General features: G+C 43.4%; 1 protein-coding gene and 1 long non-coding RNA gene across 3 annotated transcripts in view; one reads left to right on the top strand and one right to left on the bottom strand.

The window, feature by feature from the left end:
- Nucleotides 1-3,946: 3,946 nt before the first annotated feature.
- Nucleotides 3,947-13,239, bottom strand: part of TGFBR2 (transforming growth factor beta receptor 2) — a 61,135-nt gene continuing 51,842 nt past the window's right edge. For both annotated transcript variants that reach the window (XM_064415223.1, XM_064415230.1), the window contains 2 exons: nucleotides 9,782-9,909; nucleotides 3,947-6,299 (listed from right to left, as the gene is read on the bottom strand). In XM_064415223.1, coding sequence (XP_064271293.1) covers nucleotides 6,120-6,299; nucleotides 9,782-9,909 — 308 coding nt within the window. In that variant the 3' untranslated portion in view covers nucleotides 3,947-6,119. The remainder of the gene's footprint in view (nucleotides 6,300-9,781; nucleotides 9,910-13,239) is intronic.
- LOC135297541 (uncharacterized) lies at nucleotides 10,178-13,188 on the top strand. Its single transcript, XR_010359503.1, has 3 exons — nucleotides 10,178-10,257; nucleotides 10,851-11,122; nucleotides 12,578-13,188. It is a non-coding gene; the product is annotated as an uncharacterized LOC135297541 (long non-coding RNA).

The raw sequence follows: 13,239 nt of genomic DNA, 5'->3' as shown, positions 1-13,239 counted from the left end.
TTTCAGAGAGCCTTATGTTACACTGGCAGGCGGCTGAGCTGTAAAATCCAGAAACCCTGCAAGCATTGTAGGACTGTTTTCATTCTGGCTCAGCACCTGGGATTCATGGGGAGGGGGTTGAGAGTTGACAGTGAGGTTGGGGACCTAATGCAAGTTGCTTATGTGTGTTACAAACTGATGGAAGCTTCACCCCAGCAGTACCAGGAGCAGATTATGTGGTTGTCTGCTGCTCCAGAAAAAGAAGACAACTGTGGGCCAGGGAGCCTCATGCAACCACTCATGGGAGCAGAAAGACAGCAAACTTGGCTAGAAACCTCATCACCATGTCTGTGCAAGCCTGTTAAAAACACATCCAATGTGTGGTTCTCTTGGGCTTTGCTTCCTCTGTACGGCTTCTGCCCTAAGAGAGCCAAGGGGCAGTGTGTTGAACAGGTGCATGCAGTGGGTTTGCTTGCTCAGGGCCTGTTTCTGGAGGACAGACTCTGGTGGTCAGGGCAGTCTCTGCTGGGGTAAAGATGGGGCTGGGGGATAGAGGGGTGCAGGAGGAAGGGCACAGCTCCAGCCTGATCAGCAACAAAGGTGAGGTGCCCTTTGGGAGGTCATGCAATATCTGCTGCAGGTCTTTTTTCTGAAACACAAACACAGAGGAGAGTTTTTGTGAGAGGAAGACCAGCACCCTGATCCAAAACCGGGGGGAGAGGGAGGTCACTGTGCAGCCCTTGCTGGGCATCTGAAGGTGCTGGGGAAGAGGAGTGGTTGGGAGGGGCTGCCGGCAGCCTGGGCTTGAGGCCATGGATGAAAGAACAAAGAGCAAGGTGAATTGCTTTTTTTTTCTTTTTTTTTTTTTTTCCACAGAAAATCCTTGCTGCAGCAGAGGAGAAAGAGAAGTGTTTTCAGCTGTGAGTGCTCCCCCCTGTGACACAGGACAGGGTCAGCCTGGGAAGAAATGCCAGGGATCTTTGCTCTCCCTGGTTTCACATGGCAACGTCTTTGTGAGAGAGACATTTTACCAGTGAGGGCTTGACCATGCCAAACTTGATCAGGTGACTGTCTAATCTTTTTAGGAGTTTAGCTACCTAAATGAAACTATCTGAAGAGATTGTTTTATCACCATTACAGCTGAGCAAATAATTCACAACAGATAATTTATGAGCTGCCTTTTGCCTTTGCCTCTTCATGAAGTGATTAAATGGTGCTCAAAGCATTCATTAGTCAAGAATTTTAAATCTATTTCCTGGGCATGGTTGTCTCAGGAGCCTCACAATTTGGCTGTATTTCAACAAACCAATGACTGTCTCCAGCTTTCTGCCCATGAGAAGCACCATTCAGCACCCAGAGGTTAAAAGTAGCTGAGAGTGGCCAGTAGGTCAAGACATGGAAAGGAAATGGGGTCCAGATGACCAGGCTGGGGCACCATGGGCTCAAGCCAACTGAGTCTTGTGGGTCATGCTGGGAAATGTAACCAAGTAGGACATAGGTATCTGAAAGAAAAAAAAAAAAAAACAACAAAGCACCAAAATCCTGCAATGAGGGGCATCACTTACATTGACCCAGGCTAAGACTCGAATTTTTGCCATCCCCCCCACAGCAAGAGCCTTCTCAACACACACGTGGTGTGCACCGACTTGCAGGAGTGTTTGCCAAGTAATAAGCAGCATGAAAGCAGCCAAACTGAAACTGCATTCAGGAACAGGCAGACAGTCTGGAACTGAACTCACTCCATCTTCTTTGTGGCCAGAGGGAAAAACTGCCACGGGCAGAATTTTATTAAAAACATAATGCCAAAAAAAAAAAAAAAAAGCAAACGAAAAAAACCGCAAGCAGGAGACAGAGAGAGAACTAAGGATTGGGAAACAAATTAATCAATGTTCCTCTGGGAGCACAGGAAGCCCTTGGGTCCCAGTACAGCTGGCTTGACAAGAGGACAATACTGCAGGTGCTCTACATGTGGGCCAGTTTGTTTCCAGGTGCATTCGGAATAACGATGTCTTAATGCTTTTCTATTTCTTTTTTTTTTTTTTTCTCCTCAGAAGCTGGGTCATGATTTTTTCCTTCTTTTATCATTCATGTGTATTCCAGTGGCAATTTGGAATATCCTAGAAGGGGGTGAAATCCCCACTGTGCTGGAAATTATGTGACCTGGTGGCACAGAGGCAGGCTGCACTGGGAAACTTCCTTATCCAGTAGAGACCACTGCAAGGTTCAGCAGCAAAGCCAAGGACTGCTTTCTGCACTGCACAGCTGGAGCCTCCTTGCTGTGCACCCTGGTGATAAAATGCTGACCGACATGCTAATTAAGAGCTGCTCACAGTGGGATGTACAATACAATATTTAGGACAAGAAAGGTGGGGAAAACCTTAACTGAAAAAATGAATTAGAAGTATATACTTTATTTCAAGGATATCGTGTACTTCAAGACCAAAAGATCTGTGGAATTTGCCTGCTACATTTTTAAAAGGCATTTGCAACACTTGCTTGCTGTGTTATGCCAAAAGGACTCAGACTTTGAGCCAGAATAAACAGGATGTCGGGGCCTGAAGGACTTTGCCAATATGTGGCCAGTGGTGGGGACTGCTGAGGGGTGGCCACTGCCACCAGTGCACTGGCACACGCTAGGGCCAGCCACAGGGATGCTTGGCTTGCCAAGGCTCAGCAAACACTGCTGGAAACCACAGAGGTGTGGGCAGTGAGCCTTTGCATCCTGTTGGGAAGCTGAGAGCTGTTCTTGCACTTGGCAGAGGGCAGCTGGCTTGAAGGAAGAGCTGCTCACCTGTGGCTGTCTGCTTGAGGGGCACCTAGGCAAGGCCTCCCCACAAAGCCCTCGTTTTGCCAGTTTTAGAGCAGATGTGGCCACTGTCCTTTGTGCACCTGACACTGCCTGTGTGGGCTGTTCTGTTCAGAGCACTGAAATCACTGACATGCTCAAAATTCCACAAGGCCTTTAGCAACCTGATTTAAGGTACCTGTTTTGAAGATGACCCTGGGCCAGGTGACAAACAAGAACAGAACAGACTCGGATGCCCCTGCCAGCCTCAGTTATTCTGTGATTTGGCTTGACTCATGAACGAAGATGATGTGGGTGCCTCTTTGAGGTATCCACACTTGAAGGGTCAAAAGGAGATATTCAGTGCAGCCAAGTATGAGGGTCAGTGGAGGTTTTGGCACTAAAATATAATCTATGAAAAAAATGGTGATGTCTGGAGCATCTCAAATGCCGGTATCAGACTCTGGTGGATGGCACCCTGTGCAAAGGCTTAGCTTCAACCCAAGTAACATTCAAGACAATTTGAAGAGGGCAGAGGGAGGTATCTTGCTCTTTTGTTTTTTTGATCTGTGTTCTGCATGCTTTCCATGGGAGGGGTATTACCTTAAAAAGGTGAAAGCTCTTTGTGGAGAGCAGTAGATGTAAGGCACAAGCACATTAATCACACACTTCTCAGTGACACAGATTTAGTGTGCTGTCTTCTGGCTCACTTCAATATCAGCATCAAAATGACTGAGGTCTAACTCTGGCCTTATCATAGAACCATAGAATCCATTAGGCTGGAAAGACCTTTAAGATCACAGAGTCCAACCACTAACCCTAAACTGCCTATCCACAATTAAACCATGTCTGGAAGAGTCACATCCACACTGAAATCTGAGCAATCCAGAAGTAGGAAAGCACCAGCTGTAAGCCTTTTCTCCGTCCCTTCAAGACTAGTGAAGGTATAACAGCGCAGGGGCTAAGGGGCCAGCAAGTTTGGCCACCTGCTAGTGCTGTTCTGCTGAAGGGCAGGGTGGAGACTCGGGGAAGGAGTCATTAGCAAAGCAGGACACATGCACGCAGTACAGACTGAGAATGACATTCAGGCCCCTAGTGGGAAGAAATGGACTTGAATCATTTTAGGATAGGGTTCATTTTAGGAAGAGGCCTCTCCCTAGCCTGGATGCTCCAGAGACGAACTTGTGTTGGTGTTATTTTATTTGCTCCAATAAACATTTGATTTATACAAAACAAAACAAGACAAAACCCCCCTCAAAACAGTTTACAAAGCAAGTTAAGTGTTTGAAACTTTTGATATACAAGAGTATATATTGCTCACATTCCTATTTCATACATGATGTACAGGTGAAGTATTCCTTAAAAGAATAAAAATTTTCCTTTACATGTAGTGTTAAAAACCCCCATAAAAACGTCAGTACTGTCAGGAACTACTGGTTGCCATTCCTTGACCTTCTGTGTGGATGGAGGAAGAGAAATGGGCCGAGACCTTCCACCTGCCTGGATGCACTCCCCACCCACATCTCCTACCTCTGCCTATGGCCCTGTGAATGTACAACATTCCACCCCTACAAAAATGCCATAGTATCTGCTAAGTTCCACTGTAGGTGTGGAGGTTTTGCCCCACTTTGTTTTAACATCTCCGAGCAGTTTGGTTAAAATGAAAAAAAAAAGGCACTTACAAAACCATTTCAAATAAAGTATTTGCCGTCATAAATCTTAACTCCTATTTGAATAAGCATGATTGCTATTAACTTGCATGGCAACATTTTTGAGACAAATACTGATGTTTATCTGTCAAAGGTGTTTAATAAGCCACACCAGATACATGTGTCCGTGACTGTTTTGTGCTGGTTGAATTTCTAACTTTCAAGGCCTGCTGACATGCCATGAGGAAGAGAAAAGAGGATAAACCACTGTAAAACACTTAAAGACAAATTTTTTAGCACTTCTTAAACACACTGCTGTTATACATGTAAGTCCAATGTGATGTCAACTGTCTCAAGCATTTTGGGGAACTGAAAAAATGTAAGCAAAGTCTGAAAGATCCTGTTGAAAGTCCTTCTTTGTTTTTGGTTTTTTTTTTTTTTTTTTTACATTCTGTGAATTGCTGACTTGCTGAGGCAGCCCTAAATGCAAGCAATGCTGAGGGCAGGATATGCCATTAACCTACTGCTATGGAGCTTTCCCTCACCTCCAAGGTCTTTTTGCAAAAATAAGGGCAACAGCTGTTGCCTCTTTCTTTAGAAAGCATGGAACAGTCACAGTGGTTTGCCTAGCAATTAGACACACTGTACAGGGAAAAAAAAAAAGTTTGTTCTTATAGCAAAACAAACAAGGTAAAAGACAGGGGGAAAATAATAGGGCTGCCCACACTCAGAATGCACAGCAAATAGAAAACATCTGCTTGGATTGTTGCTGACCCTGTCCTGTTCTGTATGGTTTGGGGGTGGGGATGGGAGGAGGGAAAAACTGATCCTGCTGAAATTTTGCAACCTGTTTGCAAGCAGCACAAATTCAAAACAATAAACATACAACATTAATGAAATTGATAACAAAACACTCATGTGGGAAGGACCAAACCTCCTCACATGCCTGTTCTGGAACACTTTGAGGACTTTGGGGTTAGCATGAGAGGGAAAAGGTATTCCTGAACTTTCCACAATGTGCTGCAGACAGGACCATGCAAGTACAACTGCAAAGTCAACTTGGCCTGTCTGCTGTGACACTGCTCCTGCAACTGTGAACAGCAGGATAACAGCCAGGTCATGCTTTGAAAGTCATCTTCTTATTGCATATTATTCCTATTTTTTGGCAGAACGCTTAGTGCACAATTGCTGGTGTGGTGCTATACCAGTCTCCCCAGGCTCCTTCCCTAAAGGGTGGGATTTCTAATGCACTGGTAATTTCCTGGAAGCCCTTTTTTTAATAACTTTTCTTTTCCCAGGACATGGCTCTTTATATATATATAGATATATATATATATACACATACATACATACACATTTTTTATATATATATGTGTATATATATATATAAAAATAGCAATTTCATAGTTATATACAGGCATTAATAAAGTGCATAATGTTATTGGCTATTTTCAAATCCTTTTCCTGAGGAAGTGCTACCATATATAGCTCCTCCTACGACATGATGCTGGCCGCCAGTGCTAGGGTATGACTGCTACTCCCCCAGCTTGTAATTCCCAGAATACATCTCCCTCTCCAGAGCTGGAGCCTAAAGGGAGTAGTGACAGCCTCAGTCCTCCAGGAAGCAAGTCAAGGCACTTCTTCCTTTGCCAAGGTGAACACGTCGAGGAGCGACTTCCCTCCGTTCCGGAGCTCTCGGGCACGCGCTACTTTGCGGTGGTCACGGAGCCGTCCTCGGGAATCTTCTCCTCCGAGCAGCTCCTTCCCGAGAGCCTGTCGTGGTGCTTGAGCTCGCTGAAGCGCTCGGCCACGCACTGCGCCGTCAGCCGGGCCTCGGGGTCGTGGTCCCAGCACTCGATGAGCGTTTCGCACACCATCTGGATGCCCTGCAGGGAGCACAGAGACAGCAGCCGTGAGGGGGCCAGCCACCAGCAAAGCCTCTCCCAGAGAGCTGCTTCAGTGCCCTCCGAATTTTGGGCGTTACTTCACGTGTGTCCTGGGGGTTCTTTATGGGATCTGCTGCTTCTGTCATGGGGGCACTGTTTTCTTTTTGTTTTGTTTTAAAGAAACCCTACTACAATATTTTCAGCACTGTAATTGGAACTGTCATTTCTGGGCACGTGGTCTGATACGTTGTAACAAGAACAATGATGCTTCGGACTTGTGATATAGAATCAAACAGGGGTTTTTGTTTAATAAATATGATCAAAATTCTTGGATAACTTGACCTCCTGTTAAACCCATGCCCTTGCAAGCCTGAACAGTGCTTCAGTTTTTCAAACAAAAAAATTGTGATTGCCAGCACTATTGAGCTGTACATCAGCTTTTTATTAATTTCTTGTAGACTACCTAAATCTATGGGCAAATATGGGCCACAGTCCTATGAACACTTAAGCACATCACTCACAGCTGTAACTGTTTAACCTTCAATTCCAATGCAAATGTTTGCAGGAGCAAAAAAACAGTTGCATCTCTGTAATGAATTTTATAAACATGAAGTATTTGCCAGGAAACTGTGTTTTGCTTTATGGCACTAAAAGCCCATTAGGTAGGATTTATCTTAAACTTATTTAAAAAAATAACATTTCACAACACTGCATTAATTGTATAATTTACCTAATTGGTGATGTTGACTGATGTCAATGCTAATAGCAGAATGTTACTGTCTGTATACAAATAACATTAGTTTTCTGCTGGCATTGAAATTACAAGCAGTAAATTAAATTAAATATTAAACATTAACTTGAAATCAATAGTGCAACAAATCTCATTAAGGGGGGTGTGGGGGTAATTGTAATATGTAAATCCATTCCAGAATTTTATCATGATGAATAATGAGTTCATTACAAAAACACAACTGCAGAGGAAGGAAATGAATATGGAAGAGCCATTACAGTAAGAACAACTTCTATGGAGTTCAAAGCAGATCCTCAGCTGCTGCAAACCATCATAGCCCTGCAGAAATTGATGCATCACTGCATCTTAGACAGCACAATGTGAAACGCTGAAGGGATTCAGGCAAAGGGAATTAAATCCACCTTCATTAAATGTCCTCTAAGCATGTTATCAGGCATCTTCTTCCTTAGACTCAGCTAAACCCTGCTGGGACCAGCTATGCTCGTTCTGGTGACACTTAAGCACAAGTGCATGGCCCTCCCAGTTGGTGGGGTGCTCTGTGCTGGGGGAAGTTTAAGGTGTGGGTTTTATATAGGGAAGAAACTTATGAAGTCAAATGCAGGACATCTAGGTTCAAATCCATTATCATTTTACTTGCTTTATAAACCCAGAGGGGATGAAATCCACAGTGTATCCTACAGCTCTACCCCAGCACCTCAAGCTGCAGCTCTCTGCACACTCAGCCTTGCTGTCAAGGGCTTTTAGTGCTGGTAGTATTAGATATCCAGGTGTCCCTCAAAATTCAACTTTCTTCCCTCATTAAATGCTCCTCCTTGATAGCCCTGCTCCTCACAGCTGAGTACATAAGGAGCAAGTCCCTGCAGTCCAGGAAGGGGCTGCATTCTGCCATAGTCATCAGGTGGCAGGTGTTCCTGGTTGGAAAGATGATTGATTTTAGCCACTCACTTGGTCTTTTTTAAGTAGCTGTCAGACTGATTTTAACTTCCCAAATGGAATTAAAAAGGGAGTGTTACATTGCTCTTGAAGGAAATAGTAGATGATATTCTTGGCTGCTTGGGCTTTTGTAAACGATTGTGATACTTTTCTTTTGTCACTAAAGACCACTATTTCATTGAGAAGTGGAATGACCAAGCCTCACTTCTCTAATATCTCTACTGATAAAACTATTGAGAGAAAAGGTGAAGAAATGCATGTGTTTGGCTTGTTTCCATTCAGTTTCATCTACTGAAAAATCTGCTATTGCCTAGGAAGTGCAACCGTGGTGCTCGTGAATGGAGGAAGCTGACAACGTACTTTGTGATATGCAAGGGAAACGGACTGCTAATGCACAACCTGAATAAAACCAGACTGGCTTGCTGAAGACTAATTTCATATTTCCTTTAACCTGTCAACAGCTGGGATACAACTGTGACTGGTTTCCATGGTAAAGTACTCAGATTTGCTTTCTCTGCTGAAGATCCTATATAGTAGGATGGTCTCCCTGGAAATGGGGTAAAACAAATTGAACAGTCCCCTGTTTGCAAAGCTACCAGTGGTGGATGGAGAAGGGCACCACGCTGCTTTTGGTGTTGAATAATGCTGAAACCAGCCTGAATCAAAGTTAAACATCTTGATAGTGAGGTGAAAATGTGGTAGACCTGGTGAACTGCCCAACAAAGGAACAAACAAGTGATACTATTAATAACTTATCTAAAGCTGCTGAGCTGACTGAGCTGGCCTGGAGACATCTGACTGACAGTCAGTCAGCTTTATATTATGAAAGCCCAGTCCAACTTTTTAACAATAGCATCTTCTAACATAACCCTTCTTGGAGAAAGTGTACAGATTCCTCCTCTTGAGGGGTCCAATGCCTCAAGGTTACTTCCATGCCCTCAAGGTTACTCCTCGAGGCTGAGTGGAAGAGATTTTCCTAAGCTTGTTGGCATGGGTGGCTGACATCAATCTTAAGTTAATCATTGGTTTTGCTACCTTTAGTATAGTTGCTTTAATATGATTGCTTCAATATTGCTTCATAGTGCACACCATACGAGTAGTTACAGCTCCTATACTGTGTAGTATATAACTCTAAGACCTTTTAGTCTAGTCATTATCATAATAAATAATTTATATTTTTATAACTAGTTTGGCATCCTTAATCATGTGGGACAAAGTTGTATAATGGTTCAATTGCACCTGTGTAATCCTTAAAATGTAAACTGTTGACAAAATCTGTGGCTAGGACTGAGCCCAGCCACACCTAGACACCTCTCTGAGAAGGAGTTTAGAAAGCAAAGGGATCCTTTCTGTACCTCATGACTCAACAGGAGGGCTTCTCTAATAAATTTTGTCTGAAGCTCCCATTCTGCCTGCAACAGAGGCCCATGTGTGAAGTTGTTTTCTTTGCCCTTTCAGAGCCTACACACAGTGTGTTTTAAGGGCCTAAATATTCCGTGGCTCTCTGGATGATTTTTGGATCTCAGGCTTCCAATGTGTGTGTTTTGATTGCTTTTAGATTACACTGGTGTGCAGCAGGAATACCAGGGCATTGGGGCAGGCATGCTGCAGAGCACTGTGGTGTCTGAACCACGTCAGCACCAGTGCCTCTCTGCGATGGAGTTTCTCCATGTGTGACAGATCTCTCCATGCAAAGACAGGTGCAGCCTGCTGGGCAGGGCACTGAGGTAAGGCTCAGGCTTCAGGCAGCAGCTAAATGCACAATGCAGCTCCCACTGCCCACGCGTGGTGCTCTTACCTGATGGTTAAGCCAGGAGCTGGGGATCTCGGGTCGCCCTCTGTCTCTCAGGACATTGTCCTTCATGCTTTCCACACAGGGGTGTTCTCGCACTTTGGAGCCGAATGGGGGCTCGTACTCTTTCACTTCTGGGAAAGAAGCAAACACAGGGTATTTAGCTGGGCTGTGCTGGTGCCAAGAGTGAAGGGAGCTGGCTGTTCTCTGGGAGTAGGAGCTACTGATTAGCTGCTCGCTGCCACTGTTCTGCTTGACCAGCTCCAAACAAAGCAAAGCCAGTTGGCATTTTCAAAAATGTTTCAAATGTGTTTCTCAAACACACTCCCTCCCTCCCCTTTTGTTTCCTAGCCAACAAAACAATTCTCATTTAAACTCCTGAGTACATAATAATATTAGCAACAGTTCAAGAAGCAGAGTAATCTATAATGGTTTGTGAGCCTTTCAATCTCTGCCGAGGTAAAATGCACAGGAGGTTTAAGGTGAGTTTTGCATGAGCCAAGCTTTTGAACACTTGGTCACCCTTAGCTCTCCTGGAGTCCACACACACTTATCAGGTTAAATATAAACTGAAATCTATCTAGGTCATGGTAGATGTGAATGTGTGGATTGCTAGGACAAAACTGTTGCTTGGAAAGGGCAAAGATACAGTTAAGAAGCAATGCTGGAAGCTGCCATACTGCCCTTGTTTACTCCTGAACTGCATTCTTTTGTAGAAAGTAGTAGTCTGCTCTTATTTTAGATTTCCTTCCCAAAATGGATCAGTTTTGGCCTGTGATACAGGGGCACAGCTTTCTGAAGGGGCTGCTGCCACTCTAGTTTTTGTTTGCATGTTGCATATTTTCTTTGCTTTTCTTTGGAGAGAGAAAGGAAGAGGCAGACATATGGGACCTTTGGAGAAAACTCAAGAAATCTCTGAGAGCGGAAATATTATAGTAGATGCTGACACAGTGTAGAAAATGCTGTGGTTTCTTTGGGAACAGATGGAGACTTTACTCACAGGCCTAATGACTTGCTGCTATCAGAAAAAGATTTATGAAGCTGGCCTGTTCTGCTGCCTCTTATTTCTTTCTAGGAATTAATTGAGGGCAAGAAAAACTGAAGTATAATCTACAAAGCAGTCTGAAGAAAGCATGTGAATACCCAGATGATGTGTGAACAGAGACAAATGAGCAGAGAGACAAACCACTGCTGCAGGATGCTACAACCAAGTTCAACTGCAGAGCCCAGTGTTGCTTACTCCTCTAAAGGGCTAAAAAGTGCTGAGAAATATGAATAAGGATTTAAGGCCCAGAAGAAATGGGAAGAACATCTAACACTTGGATTTGTTTACTTTGGGAGAGAAAGGTAAGGATGGGGTCGTATGATATGCTACTGAAAAAAACTAAGGATCAAGACAACACAGGTCAGATCCTTCTGTCACATCTCATGATAAAAGCAAGGTAGTATTGAAGACAAATATCTTTGGATTTTTCTCCAAAGCCTTGAAGTCAAGCTGTAGATCCCACTTGTATGTGATGGCCATGAGATGAAGACTTTATCAGGCTAATGCTTAAAAAGAATAGCCAAGTTACAATAACCAACATTTTGGAAGGGATATTAAACCTTTTGCTTCAAATGCTCAGCATTTAGAGATTCAGCTGCAAACAACTGTGTGCAGTGCAGCAGACGACCCCACAGATGCCTCCTGCAGAGCTCTTCTTCCTTCTCCCTAGCCATCTGCTGCTGGCCACTTTCCACAAGATGCTCTGGAGAATGGCTATAGTCCAGAAACAAAACTCCCATCTCCTAAGACCCAAGGGCCAAAGTCTGCTTTGCTTTTTTTCCTGTACAAGAATGCAAACCAGTTTCACCCACATTAATTTGAGTCTGAGCTGACTCAGACAAAGTAAATTTAGAAGACTTTAGCCCTAGAAATGAATTGGGAAGTTCCCATGTTGCTAGTCAGACCTGGGTTAGCATGCAGCAGATGCACAGTGAATATACATACCTGTATGTTCAAAGCTAACAAAAATATTAAAGTTCACCAGGAGAATTTTAATCACATGACCTAGATGGCCATCTCCTGCACCATCTCCATCAGTCATGGCTCAGTTGTGGTAGTGGTCATGGACACCAGCCAAGGTTCTGAGATCTTGCAGGGTGAGGAATTAAAAGAGTCTCAATGGCCAACAGAGGGAAGCTGGTGCTGTGGTGCTGACTTGTTGTTCCCTCTCACTAATTTAATCTCAAGGTTACTTAAATTAATGAGATGGTTCAAGCAGGAGAACAGAAAACCTTTCCTGGGAATTGACAGCTTCATAATACATTTTTTCTGTTTGAGAATTTGTTTTTAAATTATGACCATTCCTCTTCCAAATACAAGGATTTACTAGGTTCTTCAGGTTTGGATTTTTTGTTGTTGCTTTGTTTTTGTTTATGGTAAACAAAGAGAAATTTAGGCCAAATGCCAATTCACTGTAACGACTTTCTACTAATACAGTTATGCCTTCCCTCAGTTTGAAAAGCATGTGGCATCTCTTTGTTATTTATTATCATGCTTCTCTTTCCCTTGGAAAGTAAAAAAAGCCCATTAAATCCTCATGCAGTAAGTCATCCTAATGCTGTGGAATCTCAAGTGTCAGACACATTTTGCAGTAATAGCTGGTGTTATTCATGGATCATGTTTACGTGCTGCAGTAGATGTAACAGATGTCATTCTGAGGTAGGTTAAGATGTTTGTGGCTAGATGCCTGTGTGTGGTTGTACACAGATGCTGATTCTATTTCTCATGCCTTATATGTTTCTTTTCATTGGTTTTAGACTGGTTGGGCACCAAAAATGACAAGTGGATGAAGTACCATAAATACATCAGGAACCACGAACTACAGAACCTTCAGCATTCAAAAATTGCAGACTTCCTTCAACTTTAACCTCCACCATTTAATCTTTATGGTTGAGAGCTCACTTGCACTACTAATTGCTGTACCTCTAGTTTCTTTTGACATTGGCCTAGCTATAGTTTTCAGAAAGGCTGGGATTTGATTTTTAACCCAAAACAGAGACATTACTGAAAATCTATTTGTTCTGTGTGATGAAAGCTTGGAAAATTTGGCTCACTTGTGGTCTTTTTCTACTCTAAGCTTTTTGCAGTGAAATTTTCTTTGGGTCAGAAGAGCATACCACAAACCCTGTTGACACTCCCTTATGTAATCTGTCTTACTGATTTCAGTGGGACAACTTCTCATGCTGGATGATGTTTTATATGTAGAATCAAAGCAGGAGTGAGGTGAAAGGCCAGCAGAAGTCAACTGTGAGGCATGGTCCACAGCAGTCAGCTTGTGTTTGGGAACTTCTAGGTTCCTTTGAAATGCCCCTTTATTTAGAGCTTATGAGGGGAAAGAAAGGATAAATCAGTTGATGGTGGAGCAACTGTGACAGCTCATGCAAACACAGGTAAGAGTCCTTCAGAGAGTGTCTTTCTT

Source organism: Passer domesticus, chromosome 1 (genome assembly GCF_036417665.1).
Source record: "Passer domesticus isolate bPasDom1 chromosome 1, bPasDom1.hap1, whole genome shotgun sequence".
Lineage (NCBI taxonomy): Eukaryota > Metazoa > Chordata > Aves > Passeriformes > Passeridae > Passer > Passer domesticus.
The sequence above is the reverse complement of the archived record's forward strand: the minus strand, read 5'-3'. Positions and strand labels throughout refer to the sequence as shown.